This window comes from Syngnathus floridae, chromosome 11, assembly GCF_059516105.1.
Source record: "Syngnathus floridae isolate MCC-2025c chromosome 11, RoL_Sflo_1.0, whole genome shotgun sequence".
Lineage (NCBI taxonomy): Eukaryota > Metazoa > Chordata > Actinopteri > Syngnathiformes > Syngnathidae > Syngnathus > Syngnathus floridae.
This window is the reverse complement of record NC_142423.1, coordinates 13,364,900-13,379,091: the sequence shown is the minus strand read 5'-3', so window position 1 is coordinate 13,379,091 and position 14,192 is coordinate 13,364,900. Positions and strand designations below refer to the sequence as shown.

At 47.2% G+C, this 14,192-nt stretch overlaps 3 protein-coding genes across 3 annotated transcripts; 2 read left to right on the top strand and 1 right to left on the bottom strand.

Annotated features, from left to right (window-relative positions):
- Nucleotides 1-764: 764 nt before the first annotated feature.
- On the top strand, nucleotides 765-7,585 carry LOC148391219 (uncharacterized). The gene is made up of 7 exons (XM_088390577.1): nucleotides 765-1,099; nucleotides 2,866-3,098; nucleotides 3,181-3,283; nucleotides 3,362-3,457; nucleotides 3,568-4,085; nucleotides 4,258-4,676; nucleotides 4,850-7,585. Exons 1-7 carry the CDS (start codon nucleotides 1,058-1,060, stop codon nucleotides 5,746-5,748), a joined length of 2,310 nt encoding a protein of 769 aa, XP_088246703.1. The 5' UTR covers nucleotides 765-1,057; the 3' UTR covers nucleotides 5,749-7,585.
- Nucleotides 7,586-7,857: 272 nt separating this feature from the next.
- Nucleotides 7,858-9,441, bottom strand: LOC148391218 (transcription factor HES-4-like). Its single transcript, XM_088390578.1, has 2 exons — nucleotides 9,088-9,441; nucleotides 7,858-8,998 (listed from the first exon to the last, which is right to left on the bottom strand). Exons 1-2 carry the CDS (start codon nucleotides 9,187-9,189, stop codon nucleotides 8,678-8,680), a joined length of 423 nt encoding a protein of 140 aa, XP_088246704.1. The 5' UTR covers nucleotides 9,190-9,441; the 3' UTR covers nucleotides 7,858-8,677.
- A 2,619-nt stretch (nucleotides 9,442-12,060) lies between these two features.
- Nucleotides 12,061-14,016, top strand: LOC148391217 (transcription factor HES-5-like). The gene is made up of 2 exons (XM_088389910.1): nucleotides 12,061-12,300; nucleotides 12,389-14,016. Exons 1-2 carry the CDS (start codon nucleotides 12,199-12,201, stop codon nucleotides 12,713-12,715), a joined length of 429 nt encoding a protein of 142 aa, XP_088246036.1. The 5' UTR covers nucleotides 12,061-12,198; the 3' UTR covers nucleotides 12,716-14,016.
- The last annotated feature ends 176 nt before the right edge of the window (nucleotides 14,017-14,192 follow it).

The following is a 14,192-nucleotide window of genomic DNA, read 5'->3' as shown; positions in this document are numbered from 1 at the left end:
TGATCCATTACTGCCATCACACACATACACACACACATCTGCACACACACTCATCGGCACACGCACACACACATTTACTTTAGTTGGTATCCATAGCAACTAAAGCACCAGGGCAGGATCGGTAATTGCGAAAGAAGGCTTCATGCATGCAAGGTGTATCATTGCACGCGTGACTTCATCCCGCCTCTGTTACAGATCTGATACTACTTGCAAAGGTGGAAAATTGCCAGGCTGATTTTTTCACCCATTCTGAGTTTGTGTTGTGTCTACAGAATGGCAACATGTGGAAAAAGGCCCAACATTTGCATGTTTTACAGGAAGCAGCCTCTTTCACACAGAGATCCTGCAAAATTGCCACATCGGCGATATATAAGCAGATTAGACCTTCCTTCCCCTGACCTGACATTGGATCAATTTTGTATTGGTATTATTCCTTATATGGACCAAAGGTATGGCATTTAACAAACATTTCCTGGCCTGTTTTGAAGAAAGCAGTTTTCATCATCTGGAAATTCCAGACGGTGGTCCTGATGTCATCTAATTGATACTGTTAATTGACTGTGTCTCTACATGAAAGCTCAGGTTTGGCTATTTTACATGATCTTTGCATACGATGCAAAAAAAAAAAATACACGTTCTGCAAAGATGGATGAAGTGTTTCCTCTGCATTTGTCTCCGCATCCAGGCAACCCCTCTTTGCGCACGTCGCTTCTACCTCGGAGGCGCTGACATCCCGAAGGGAGCCCGCAGCAGCCCTCCATTGGCTCCCAGTCCGAGGAGGCGGCCAATCTCCTTCTTCGCCGTGATGCGTGTGTCCCCCCCCCCAGCTCCTCTCCGACTCCCAGCATTGCACATCACTTTCAGGCTTTCGCAGTGCTACATGGATTTTCGAGGGCTCGACAGCGAGTTTTTCAGAACCAAGATGATGGAGGAGGGGGAGGGGCGGGATGCACTTGATGCGGAGATGCTGAGGAAATAGACGAGGGGTGCGCCGGAGAATTGTGACGAGACAACACACGCAAGGAGGAGAGCAGGCGTTGTTGGATCTTCTTCCACTATGGGCTGCTGGCTCTCCGGACCATGGGTGGGCGACCCAGCGGTGAGTACCACCGAGCCCAGATCTGGGAAAGGGGGGGTGTGAGTGAAATGGGAGCATTCTATGGCTCTCCAGGTTGGCTGGGTACGTACGCATATATATCTCGAATAAGTAGCAATCTCTCAAATACATATATATATACATATATATGTATATACTATATATGTATATATACATACATATATTTATAGATATATATATGCACGAGAGATTGCTACTTATTCGAGATGCAACCACATATTCAGGTCATTACAGTACATCTGCTCATAGCAAAAAAACATGCACTCCGTCAGCCATTTTGTGCTTCTCAGATCAGTCTTCGTGTGTGTGCGTGCATGTGTGTTTAAGTGTGTGTGTACGTGTGTGTGTGTGTACACGGCCTCGCCACAATATCAGGGACACATCTCATGATGTTCAGCACAAATATTCCGCCTTGAAAAGACAATAATATTTTCACTCAGCGTATTCGTCTAATGTTTATTAATGAAAAGGATGGTCACAATGATCAATACATTGATTTATGCCAGACTCTACATGAGGAAATATGATTATTGCTGCAGCTGAACGCTGCCACCTGTTATTTCCTTTCCCTAAGAAGAGGCGTTTATTTGTTGAAGTGGATGACGCACCCTGGCACATAACAGCTCAAAAGAATCTGACTAATATTTACACTTCTGCTGACTATTTTAGGGGAGGCATGTTGAAATGGACAATTATTAAGGCCAACGGCCCACCAGAGAGAAATAACCTGACCGGTATTCATTCTTCTGGCTATTGCAGGAGATGTTTTTTGTATTACCTGAGCTGCTCAATGTAGACGAGATATAAAGACGCACTTTGAGTATGACTAAGTTCAACAATGAACATGCTGATAAATACATTGACCTCAATAATTGTTCAGCGTGTGTGTGCGTGGAGCTAAAAGTTGGTGACTCATACGTAGATGTGATGTGCAGCAGCTCATGCGTCTTGGATGGGCTGAGCCGTGCACGTCCGTGCGTGTGCCACCACGTCCGTCTTCCTCCCGTCACACGGTTGCAGCAAACCCAGAAAGAAGGCTGCGTGCGCGTCTGTAGGCAGAACGCCGCGTTCTGACCCAGTTGCATAATGTCGACTGTGGCGTGGTTAAAATGGTAGCTGCGAATGTGGGTGACGGTGTGTGTGGTGCAACTAAATGGGCAACGCTGGCACGCTTGCGAGAAGACGTTCTTAAATCGCACTTCTCAAATGTGCAAAGCAGCTAATTACATCAGGGTGACAGGGTGGGCTTCTTTTTTCAGCTCTGACGAGAACACGGCGAGCTTGTTCTCACGTATGAAAATAAGACGAGGAAGAGGAGGTGGAGGAAGGAAGTGTAGGGAACGCCTGCTGTTTGCCTCCAAGACAAGATAAAGCTCACGAGCTGCAACTGGAGCACATGAGCACAATCATCCAAGAAGCAATAATAGTGAAGACTGCTTCCAGGGACTTGACAGTAATGGTCAGGTTTTCTGGAGTTCAGGTGTATCACCCATTTTAACAAATTAACACCTCTCCTCAAATAGAGGCTTTCCTCAAAAGCCATTGCAATGGATCAGGTTCTCGCTCCCCAGAGTTCTTAATAGCCAGAAACGTCATTCATTCATCTACATAAATAGCCCTCAACTACACGCAGCTCCTGAAAATAGCAGGTTGTACCGCTAATTGTCTGTAATTACTATAAACACTTCACATAATCAACCGAAGACAAATTAAACACCTCCCTCAAATAAACACCTTTGTGGTTTCAGCTAAGCGGCGGCCGCAGTCTGGCGCACTTGAGTCAACGGGACGCCCTGCGTATCCTTGCGGCGAGTCAGCTCCCCGTCACCATGCAGGTCAAGAGTCAGAGGGGCCGCGGCGTTGTGGAGGCGGACCCCCGAGGCACCTGGGAGCCCCTTCCCCTCAACTTGCAGCACCTCAACCTGCCCCTGCCCAGAATGTCAGCGGGGCTCAACGCGCCCAGCCCTACCTATCAGGACAGGTGAGCTGCACCTTCATTGTCACACGTTCGATGGTTGCAAAAAAAAAAATGAAGCTGTAAAAGTTGTTCTCCTTCCTCCCAGACATTATTTTGGCCACTTGTCTCTACCGCAAGATCACTGTGACAGAGGACACTACGGGTACCTGTCCAACTCTCCGAGGGACACCGTGGACATGAGCCACCAGGTAACGGCGTGGATCGATACGGACGCCTCGTAGCCGTCTGTTCTTTTATTCACTTTTGATGGGCGCTGGCTCACTCAGGATCCAGAAGTGAGTGGGCGGCGAACCAAGCAGCAGAACTGCCTGATGGGATGCTGTGACGTCAACCTCGATGAGCCCAAAGGCTACCATAGCCAGGTAACAAGCCCGAGTTTCTGTCATAGTGCAGGGTCATGAAAAAAAGGATTCATCTTTACTACAGAAGATTTACAACGTGGCAACAACGTCTCACTCTGTTTTCCTCGCAGACGGACGATGACGACTTCATGCTGGACAAGCCTCTGGGCTTCCTGCCCCTCCACCATGAGCTGGACAGCGGCCTGGGCTGGACCGACGGGTCCCTCCACCAAGGTGACCTCTCCGGCCTGGAGACAGAGGAGGCTGGCTTGGAGGACTGCCACTCCCACAGCGCCTTGGGCCCCGGCGGCTGTGGGGTCTTCGGACCCGGTGGTGGCGGCTCACCTTCCTCCGAGTCCTTCATGTCGTCGGAGCTCAGCGACTCGGGCTTCTACAGCACTGGCGAGTTCCGCCACTTCCAGAGGATGCTGGAGAAGCGCATGCGGCTGTACAACGCCAGGCTGCAGCACCAGGGAGAGACGTGCGAGCGGCGCGAGCGACGCGACAGCTGCCCCATGAGCCACCGCGAGCTGCTGGAGGCCATCCCCGAAACGCTCACCATGCAGCCGCCGTGTCAGCGCATGCAGATGGAGATGGACGAGGCCGCTGGGGTTGCCGGCTTAGACGTGCCAAACCGTGGACTTTTCAGGTATGTTCCGAGTTAATAGATAGTATATGCTTCTATTCATACAGAACATGCGAACCCCAAGATTTGAACCCCGATCCTCAGAACAGATGTGCCGACTCATCCATGGTGGTTCTGCCCACGAAGCAGAACATCATTCATGCAACCGCATTCATTCTAAGGCGATTGTTTCCAGGGTGTCATCAGTCCAGTTCCACAAAGCGGACCGTCCCTGTCTGAACCGCCACAGCTCCAGCAGCGGGGCCCTCTTCAACCCCTCCCACGGCCACGCGGCCCGTGTGAGTGGCCCGGTCCTCTCCACTTGCAGCACGCCCTCCAGCCACCGGAGGCCGCTAGCTCCTGTGCAGCAGCCGCATCACCAGGGTTCCGCCTCGCTGGGGATGCTGAGGAGAAGTCGCACCCTGCACCACCGTCCCCCGCAGCAAGAATACCGGCGGAGGGCCAGTCACCCGGCCTCGCCCTCTTACTGCGCGGCCACCCTGCACCACTGCGGAGGGATCTCTCCTCATGGCGTCTTGCAGGCCGGGCTACCGGAGGAAACCGAGATGGGGGCGGCCACTGTGGCTTCCCCGCTCTCTGCACAGCGATACCCAGGTACCCTGGGCCACACTCTAAAAATTCTGTGTCTGTCAAACTCTTTGCAGTCCAGGGGCGACATCTAACCCGTAAAATCAAAACATAACTGCCCCCACCAAAGGTGTCATTTGAATACCCTGGTGCCAAACTCAGGTGAAAATATGACATGTCTTCTTTTCTCTTTCACCCAGTGCACATCCGGGTGCCCAGCGCTCACGAGCTTCATTACAATGCCAACCCCAACCCCCACCATGACTGGTGGCAGCAAATGAGCTTGATGCCTGACCCTCTGGCGGCGGAGCGAGACGACCAAATGGAACGGGAACAAATGGAGGAAAGTCTGGAGAGAGAGGCACAGATGCAAGAGGAAGTGGAGCGAGAGATGCAAAGGAGCCGAGGAGGCAGGGAGCAGCAGCAATTCCAGGGGTCGTTCCATCTCACCCAGCCAGGCGACATCAACGACACCTGGCCCAAGCCGGCAACTCGCCAGTCCCAGGGCGGCGGCGGAGGAGCCCGAGGCCTTTACAGCACCCTGGAGGGCCACATGGGAGCTGTCCCTCTTTCTGCTTCAGATGCAAAGAAAGACCAAGTGGAGGCGCTGCCGCCGACTTGTGGTGCACAACCCAAAGCCAGCACAACCTCACGCGTGTCCAGGAACCAGCTGCTGAGGGACCGGGCATCGCAGCTGGCTGACGAGCGCAGCGGGATGAGCACGGACGAGGAGACCAGCGCCGACATGCTGCTGGGCCGCTACTGGAGCCGGACGGAGAGGCGAGAACACTTCCTGCTGGCCCGCGAGCAGAAGCAGCAGCAAGCCAGGGGAGGGGGGCTGTGCGGCCCGTGCTCCGGCCCGGGCTCGGGCCCGCCTCGCTCCCCCATGCCGGACGGCCGGGCCGGCGGTACGCTGACGGACGGACGGTGCAACACGGTGCTGGAAATGAGCCAGAGGAAGCTGAGTCGTCTGAGGAACCGCAAGATGTTGGACGACTGGACCACGGTGGAAGAGCTGCTGACACACGGGACCCGGCTGGACAGCCACGAGCACTCCCTGCTGGCACATAGCCCCCTGCTCACCGTCACCACAGTCTAAAATGGGCGTTCATGAACCAACACCCCCACCCCTCATCCTTTGATCGTAATGCGCAGGTGGCCTCCAGAACTTTAGCAGCACTGTTGTTGACCAAATTCACACAAGCACCCCAGGGTACATAACCTTCCAACACCTTTTTTCAACTTATATTGATCCTCGTGGAAGGGTCACACACAAAGTCCCATAGAGCGATGTTGCTCAAATTTTATCGAGCCCAGGCATTAGAAAAATCTCATGACACGCCACCAAACAAAAAGTCTACTTTTGGCACCATTTCATTTTATTTGTTTAACTTTTCATCCTCTTGAATTAAGTTTCCTACTTTTTTATTTGGGCTTCAATGGGATTCTCATAAATATGTTATTTTGCTTCGATTGGGCTGCTGTTTTTTTTAATTCAATATTGAAACAAACAGCTTTCCTCAGATTGCTAATTACCGATGACCTAAAATGTTACTATTTGCAACAAAACCAACATTTCAGAGCAGCTGGGATTGTGTCATAAACCAACAACAACAAAAAACTGTGCAAGCAATTTACATTTGTGTTGTTTTTGAGCACCCGGCTGCCCGAGACGTGCTGCATACGGCACATCTGGCTTGACGCGGCTGCGTGTTTACACACCGTACCTCCCCACATGTTTACTGATAAACAATGCACGGACTGAAAGGATTGGTGCGCATCAAGCTGCTTGGATCTCCATGCATCAGCAGGTCAAAGGTCAAAGGTACAGGCAGGCTATCGTGCAATAATACCTCAGTCTCAGTGCTGCAATTTTAAAGGCAGACCCCCCCCCAAAAAAAAGCTGCACAAAGATCCTTGTAGATATTTATATATCAAGAGGGACCTAAGATAACAAACGATTTTTGCACATTTTTCGTTTTATACAAAGTTATAAGAGGTTTTCCCTACCTATCGCTCTCTCACAGGGACCGAGGCCAGTGGATGACTGTAGATAGAACACGTGTGTGCGAGTGTGTGCGTGTGTGTTGATGTTTTATTTATCAACTATCATTCAAAAAAAAAAAAAAAAAACACTTGACGTGTTTGAACATATTTCAATATTTTTCTTACTGTACTTCATTTGTTTTGGTAATCTTTATTGCACATTGTCTGCTTTCCAGAAAGATGGGACTCCGATTTATTTATTTTTTCTTCAAGTGAACACAAATTGTGTGATTATTCTCGTCTCCTAATTAAAATTTGACTGTTGTTTTGTGTCACTCAGTCGTGCGTACTTGCGTATATATTGATTTGCGGCCAGCGGGGTACTGGTGAAGGCGTTGCCAGTAGAAACAAGATGTGAAGCTTTCATGTTTGATTCTGTACAACTATTGCTGTTGATTTGGAGGCTGTACATAAATTGCATTGACACGATAGTTCCAGCTTTTTTTTTTTCTAGCAAGACTCGGACGAATGATGCCGTCTTCCAAACTGTTTATCATTTAATCATACTTCCTAACCACCAATCCCTACTTGCGTATAAAATAAATAAATATCGCTGGGTCTCTCTCGGCCTGTGACGCAAAACACTATGAATAATAGATGTTTTTTTTTTCTCCATCCTGCTCTCTTATAACTAACACAAGGACAGAAGGGCTGAGAATAGCATGTCCAATAGCGGTTCCTCATGTGATGTGAAATCCAAAGCACACTGGAGCGGAAAGTCTCGCTGCTGGGCCACGGCACACTCATCCACCCCTCCCTCCATCCATCAGTTCATCTGTCCACCCATCCTTCATCCATCCGTTTGAGCCTACAGCTTCTTCACAGCGTACCTTTCGGAATACGATGTACGTGTGGTAATAAGAATAAGAATAAATACGAGATTTTAATTAGCTGTGGCCCTCTGGTTCTGTTCTGTGTTAACCCATGCGGCAACAGCAACACATGGCTGGAGTCATTTAGACCTCAGGCAGATTCAGATTGGATTTTTTTTTGGGTGAAATAAGTTTCTTTTTACCAGCATGCTCTCAAAAGCTAAAAGAACTGTCCATCCACAGCGCATACATTTTTAAATGAATTGTGGATCACAAGCGTCTGCTGCTTTGGGGAAATACGAATGACTATTTATGTTTTGACGTGTATGAAAAAGACATAAATGACAATATATTTTCACATTACAATGTTTTTTTAATTGCTCAATAAGCCATATTGAGGCAAGTGATGATGCATCACAACGTAAGAACACAAGTCTACTCAAGACTAAAACATCGAATTATACATTTGTTGCTTTGCAACAGATCATACTGTTTTTCAACTCAAAGCTTTTATGAATAAAAGACTATTATTCATTGACCCTAAAACAGATCATAACTTGATGTCCACAGAAAGGACAAAATAATAATACATCATCATGGCATGACAAATGAAAAATATTATCACTAAACAACAGTGATTGCATGTCTTAATGGATTCTTTCACAAAATGCAAATATAATTCAGTCATAATTCAAATCTCAAGTAATGAGATTCACCAGAATAGATCATACAACATGCATGAAAAACATTCTTGCAAAAGATGCTTTGCTATTTTTTCCCGATTGGAAAATTCCTCCTACAAAAAGTAGGAGATCAATATGATCAGAAGTAACATCATCATGTAAGAATACATGAAAAGATTCACAAATGCTTAATAATGATTGTCAAGGCAATCAGACTCTTTATGCAACATGCACAACAAGATATTATTATTGCTGTTGTTTCCATAGGACCTCAACCAGCAAGACAAAATGATCAATATGATCAATAACAAATGAACATTTTCATATTTGAAAAAATATGGAAAAGAAGAAAATTGCAATTGCAATCAGATGTGATGAATGCATCGTGCATAACAAAAGATATTCCGTCGATGCGGAGTTTCCATTGGAAATAAAACAAGTTGTGGTCGTGTCATGAGAACGGCTCATGGGGGTCAGTTGAGTCTGTCTACCAGGGCCTCCAGGGGGCGCTCTGGGACAAGCACTCCTTGCTGCTGCTGCTGCTGCTGCCTGCAGAGCTGGGAGGAGACAAGTCCTCCTCCGCCACACTGTTCTCACAGGAAGACTCGAGTCGTTCAAAGCACGCCCCGGTTGGAGGGACGGACTGGAGTCTCCTGAGGACGCAAACGGTCATCTCCAGAATGTCTGCCTTCTCCATCTTGGAGTCTTTGTGCTGCTGGAGGAACTCGGCGGACAGGAGAGACTTGAGCTGCTCGATGCTGCTGTTGATTCGCTCTCGCCGGAACTTTTCCACCAGAGGCTTTCGAATCTGCACAGGGAATAAACCAAGGATGAGAACGCTTGTCCAGCAGCGAGTGTGCGACCATGATGAAGAGGGGACGATGGAGATGAACGTACCTTGTGAGTGGGAGTCAGTGAGTCTTGCAGAGAGGTTGCAGGTGCCATGGCTGGATGCATTTGTGTGCTGTCCATGCACAGTGTGTCCTCCCTGCTCTTCATGCCTCCTACTTATAGTCCCGCATCTCCATATCAATGTGGGCCTCTGCGCTTTCTCACGCTGGCAGGCAGCCAATCAGAGAGCAGCGTGGGGGGGCACAATAGTTACGTCTCAGGGGAGCAGCTGGACCACTGCAAGGGACCTAAGGGAGGCTTTGTGAGGGCTCTGGTGGGAAAGTGCTGACCCTGTAGAGAGCACATCTGCTGCCATCAATGACTTGGACCTGCCACACGCCATTATGAGTCTTCGTGACGTCAAACAGGGAGAACGCATTCCTCTATGTGCATCCTTAAGAAATAACCAGTCGGGTCATTTTTATATCAGTTGTGTGATGATGACCAAAATGGTCGAGTTAAAATATGTATCTCCTCATCGGTAGTCATGTTTATCAAACACGTGTGTTGACGATCCACTTGTTGCCCACGAGACACGTCGGTGGGAAGCGCTCGCGAGCCCGCGGGCCAAAGTTGACCCCACACGCCTAAACGCTCCGCTTAGCTGACTGGGGCTAACTGATGGGCTGCATAATGACACGCGCTCGCATTGTGGCCGCTGTGGGAAAGCGCGCCAGAGTCTCTCTCAGGGCAGATGAGCGACAATTGAAGCTGACTTTTGACCTCTGGTTATGGGACGAGCGTACAATCAGGATCCAACTAGAACCCAATTTAACTACCTAGCTACAATGTCACATCTGCTATCTTAGTGTTTGGTTTTTAAACACACGCTTTTAATTAATACATTCAGATAAAAAGATTTCCATCCCATTTTTCAAACAGGACATTATTTCAAATTGTGCAGAAGATACTAACTAACTCGGTTATTCCTGCTTTGGTCTGTGTCTTGCCGGACAAAGATGTTGATCATTGTTGTTCTATATTGGCTCATTTTGAAAGCCGAGCGTGTGAAAGTGCTTCGTGGTGACCAACGAGGAGGGTACCACCAGCGGGCTGCTATTCTCCAAACTCCAAAGGGAATTGGCACACTTCAGGAAACAGCTGCTGTCATTGGCCAATGGCGCCCGTTCCCTCCAGATGTCCCCTTTTGTGTGTGTAACCCGATCGGCCTTCATGCCGTGTCTTTGGGCTTGCTTTTGAAGCAGCGTGTGTGGGAAAGCGGCACGAAGCTTCTGCTCACAAGTCCCAGCAGTCACCATCAGACTGCTGCATGCCTGACAAGCGCCACAAGAACCAACACAAACAATAAGTTGACTCATAAAAATCAAGTTTGTCCGTCATGGCCTCCCTACGGGCGGGTTTAGTGGCGCCCGCCTAATGAGACACGCTTGGTGGAAGTGTGGGAACTGGAGGAGGGGGGCCCTCCCTGAGGAATCCCCCTGGGACAAAAGCCCCGGAGACGCCACTTCACACACACACCCTGACGTCCATCCGATTTGCACGTGCATCTCTTAGCATCTTGGCATAATGGCCTCAGTGCTTTTGAGTTTTAAAAACAGTAACACAACACAATAGCGATGCCATTCGTTTCCCATAAACTCATCATCATTCATTTCCAGGTTTGGTCCATAACATGTCAGAAAATTAAGTTTGGCGATGGCACCAAACGATTGCTTGATTCTCAAAACAGTCAACAATTCATCTGATCATTGATTAGTTGCTAATTGTGAGACCGCTAAGTTTTGCATGGATTTTTTTTTCTTCACTGTTTCTCATCATCAGTTGTGGTATCTACGTAGCGATCCCCCCCCCCCCACACACTCCCAACCAGCATTATCATGGCGTGTGCCGGGTCAAAGCTATTGATGTGCTCTCTCAGGGTCACCGCTTTCCCACGTGTCAATGGAGTCACACACACAAACACACACACACAGGATGACATCTGGAGGGAACGGGCACCATTGGCCGATGACAGCAGCTGTTTCCTGAAGCGTGCCAAATCCCTTTGGAGTTTGGAGAACAGCGGCCTGCTGGTGGCGCCCTAAACCAGTGAATTAAATACAAGCAAAGCGACGCAAGCGCAAGGCACTCCTGGAACCGGTTTGACGAGATCAGGTAGAAAAGAAAACTTACTGAGCAAAAACGGGACACAGGCGAAATATTGTCAGTTTGTAAAAACGACGAGCAAAATGTTCTTTACTACAATGTTAAGAAGATATAGACTTTTTTAGTTGTTTTTCGTTGCAGACTCATTTTCTATCTGTTGTCATTTATGATTGTCATATTGATGTGCTGAGGATTGTGTGCTCCACTCAGAGGTCAAAGGTCAGCTTCAATTGTCAATCATCTGCCCTGAGAGAGACTCTGGCGCGCTTTCCCATCGTGGCCACAATGCGAGCGCATGTCATTATTCAGCCCATCAGTTTGCCAGCTAAGCGGAGTGTTTGGCGTGTGGGGTCAACTTTGGCCCGCGGGGTCGCGAGCACTTCCCACCGACGTGTCTTGTGAGCAACAAGTGGATCGTCAACACGTGAACACACACACGTGTTTGAAAATGTGTTTCGAGGCACTCTGCTAATATAAATCACGGACTGTGATTGCTTCTAGCATTTATTTTCCCGTACCTTATTTTTCAAAACCACCTGCCTCTTTTTGAAAACAACAAACGGAGGTAATCTTATGAAACAACTGACTTTTAAGCGACACGTGAGCGCCGATGCGAAAATAAATGCGACACTGACGAGGAGATATTTTAACTCAACCATTTTGATAAAGGTCAAACACATCACACAACTGATATAAAAATGACCCGACTGGTTATTTCTTAAGAATGCACATAGAGGAATGCGTTCTCCCTGTTTGACGTCACGAAGACTCATAATGGCGTGTGGCAGGTCCAAGTCATTGATGGCAGCAGATGTGCTCCCTACAGGGTCAGCACTTTCCCACCAGAGCTGTCACAAAGCCTCCCTTAGGTCCCTTGCAGTGGCCCAGCTGCTCCCCTGAGACGTAACTATTGTGCCCCCCCCCACGCTGCTCTCTGATTGGCTGCCTGCCAGCGTGAGAAAGCGCAGAGGCCCACATTGATATGGAGATGCGGGACTATAAGTAGGCGGCATGAAGAGCAGGGAGAACACACTGTGCATGGACAGCACACAAATACATCCAGCCATGGCACCTGCAATCTCTCTGCAAGACTCACTGACTCCCACTCACAAGGTACGTTCATCTCTATCGTCCCCTCTTCATCGTCGTCGCACACTCGCTGCTGGACAAGCGTCCTCATCCTGGTTTGTTCCCTGTGCAGATTCGAAAGCCTCTGGTGGAAAAGTTCCGGCGAGAGCGAATCAACAGCAGCATCGAGCAGCTCAAGTCTCTCCTGTCCACTGAGTTCCTCCGGCAGCACAAAGACTCCAAGATGGAGAAGGCGGACATCCTGGAGATGACCGTTTGCGTCCTCAGGAGACTCCAGTCCGTCACTCCAGCCGGGGCGTGCTTTGGCCAGCTCGGGTTTTCCTTGGAGGAGAAGAGCGTGGCGGAGGAAGACTTGTCTCCTCTCAGCTCTCCGGGCCGTGGCAGCAGCAGCAGCAAAGAGGAGCGCCCATCCCAGAGCGTCCCCTGGAGGCCCTGGTAGACAGACTCAACTGACTCCCATGAGCCGTTCTCATGACAACTAGTTTTATTTCCGATGGAAACTATCGACGGAATATCTTTTGTTATGCACGATGCATTTATCCCATCTGATTGCAATTGCAATCTTCTTCTTTTCCGTATATTTTCAAATATGAAAATGTTATTGTTATTGATCATATTGATCATTTTGTCTTGCTGGTTGATATCCTATGGAAACAACAGCAATAATAATATCTTGTTGTGCATGTTGCATAAAGAGTCTGATTGCTTTGACAATCATTATTAACCATTTGTGAATCTTTTCAAGTATTCTTACAGGATGATGTTACTTCTGATCATATTGATCTCCTACTTTTTGTTGGAGGAATTTTCCAATCGGGAAAAAATAGCAAAGCATCTTTTGCAAGAATGTTTTTCATGCATGTTGCATGATCTATTCCGGTGAATCTCATTAGAGTCCGATTGCTTCGACAATCATGATTAACCATTTGTGAATCCCTTCATGTATTCTTACATGATCACAATGTTCATTTTCTTGTGTGTTATTGATTATATTGATCTCAGCTGTTTGCTAGAGTTATTTTCCTATCGGGAAAATAGCAAAACGGTCTTTTTTTAATCATGCATGTTGCATGACTCATATTGTAATTTTGCAAGGTTATTTTGTGACATTCTTATGGATATGGTTCCAATTTTGTTACTGATCATGTTGATTATTTTTTTCTGGATGACCTTTTCCATGAAAACAAAAGCAATACTCATTGTTTATTTAAAGCCCTTTGACACATTTTTGTATGTCAATGATGTTACTCCATCATGTGATTGATCATACTTATCTCCAGTTTTTGCTGGGTTACTTTTCCTATGGAAGCAATAATATCTTAAAATAACATGTTTATCATGTATGTGGCATTAAAATTATGATTGCTTTAGCAATTGTATTTTTGATTGTTGTAAGACCTTTTGATACATTATTGTATGCAAACGTGAGGACATTGTGTTTTATAGCAATGTTCTGGATCATACTGATCTTCCGATTGCTCATGTAAAATGAAGAAAAGATTGTCTTTTCAGTCTAATGTCAGATTAACATTCTGACCTGTTTTAAGGTGGCTTTTGTCACATCAATGCCTTTGTTTTGTTTGTTTGAACAAGTTGTGTCTTTTGTAAAGACAAATGTGTTTCCGACTGATTGTGTTATGTCTCATCACATTGCTGAGTTGAGTCTTTGTCACTAAACAAAAATGTCATCGGAAACACTTTGTGTTGTGATTTGATTTTGTATTACCAATTTACTGCATAGCATTGTCAGATTTTATATTTTTTATTGGTAAATATAATAAAAAACATTATAATAATTATAACTTCATCTATCAATACAACCATCCAACTTTGACTCATTGAAATAAAAAAAAAATCTGCGACAAGAATCAAAACGATGCTTGAGTAAATATAAATAACATTAACAGAAAAATAAT

Bases quoted from the DNA above. Each gene is read 5' to 3' on its own strand.
- LOC148391219 (XM_088390577.1), top strand. From the start codon at position 1,058: ATGGGCTGCTGGCTCTCCGGACCATGGGTGGGCGACCCAGCG. The intron at 1,100-2,865 runs GTGAGTACCACC...TTGTGGTTTCAG, and splicing joins CATGGGTGGGCGACCCAGCG to CTAAGCGGCGGCCGCAGTCT. The intron at 4,677-4,849 runs GTACCCTGGGCC...TCTTTCACCCAG, and splicing joins CTCTGCACAGCGATACCCAG to TGCACATCCGGGTGCCCAGC.
- LOC148391218 (XM_088390578.1), bottom strand. From the start codon at position 9,189: ATGAAGAGCAGGGAGGACACACTGTGCATGGACAGCACACAAATGCAT. The intron at 8,999-9,087 runs GTACGTTCATCT...TTCCCTGTGCAG, and splicing joins CACTGACTCCCACTCACAAG to ATTCGAAAGCCTCTGGTGGA.
- LOC148391217 (XM_088389910.1), top strand. From the start codon at position 12,199: ATGAAGAGCAGGGAGAACACACTGTGCATGGACAGCACACAAATACAT. The intron at 12,301-12,388 runs GTACGTTCATCT...TTCCCTGTGCAG, and splicing joins CACTGACTCCCACTCACAAG to ATTCGAAAGCCTCTGGTGGA.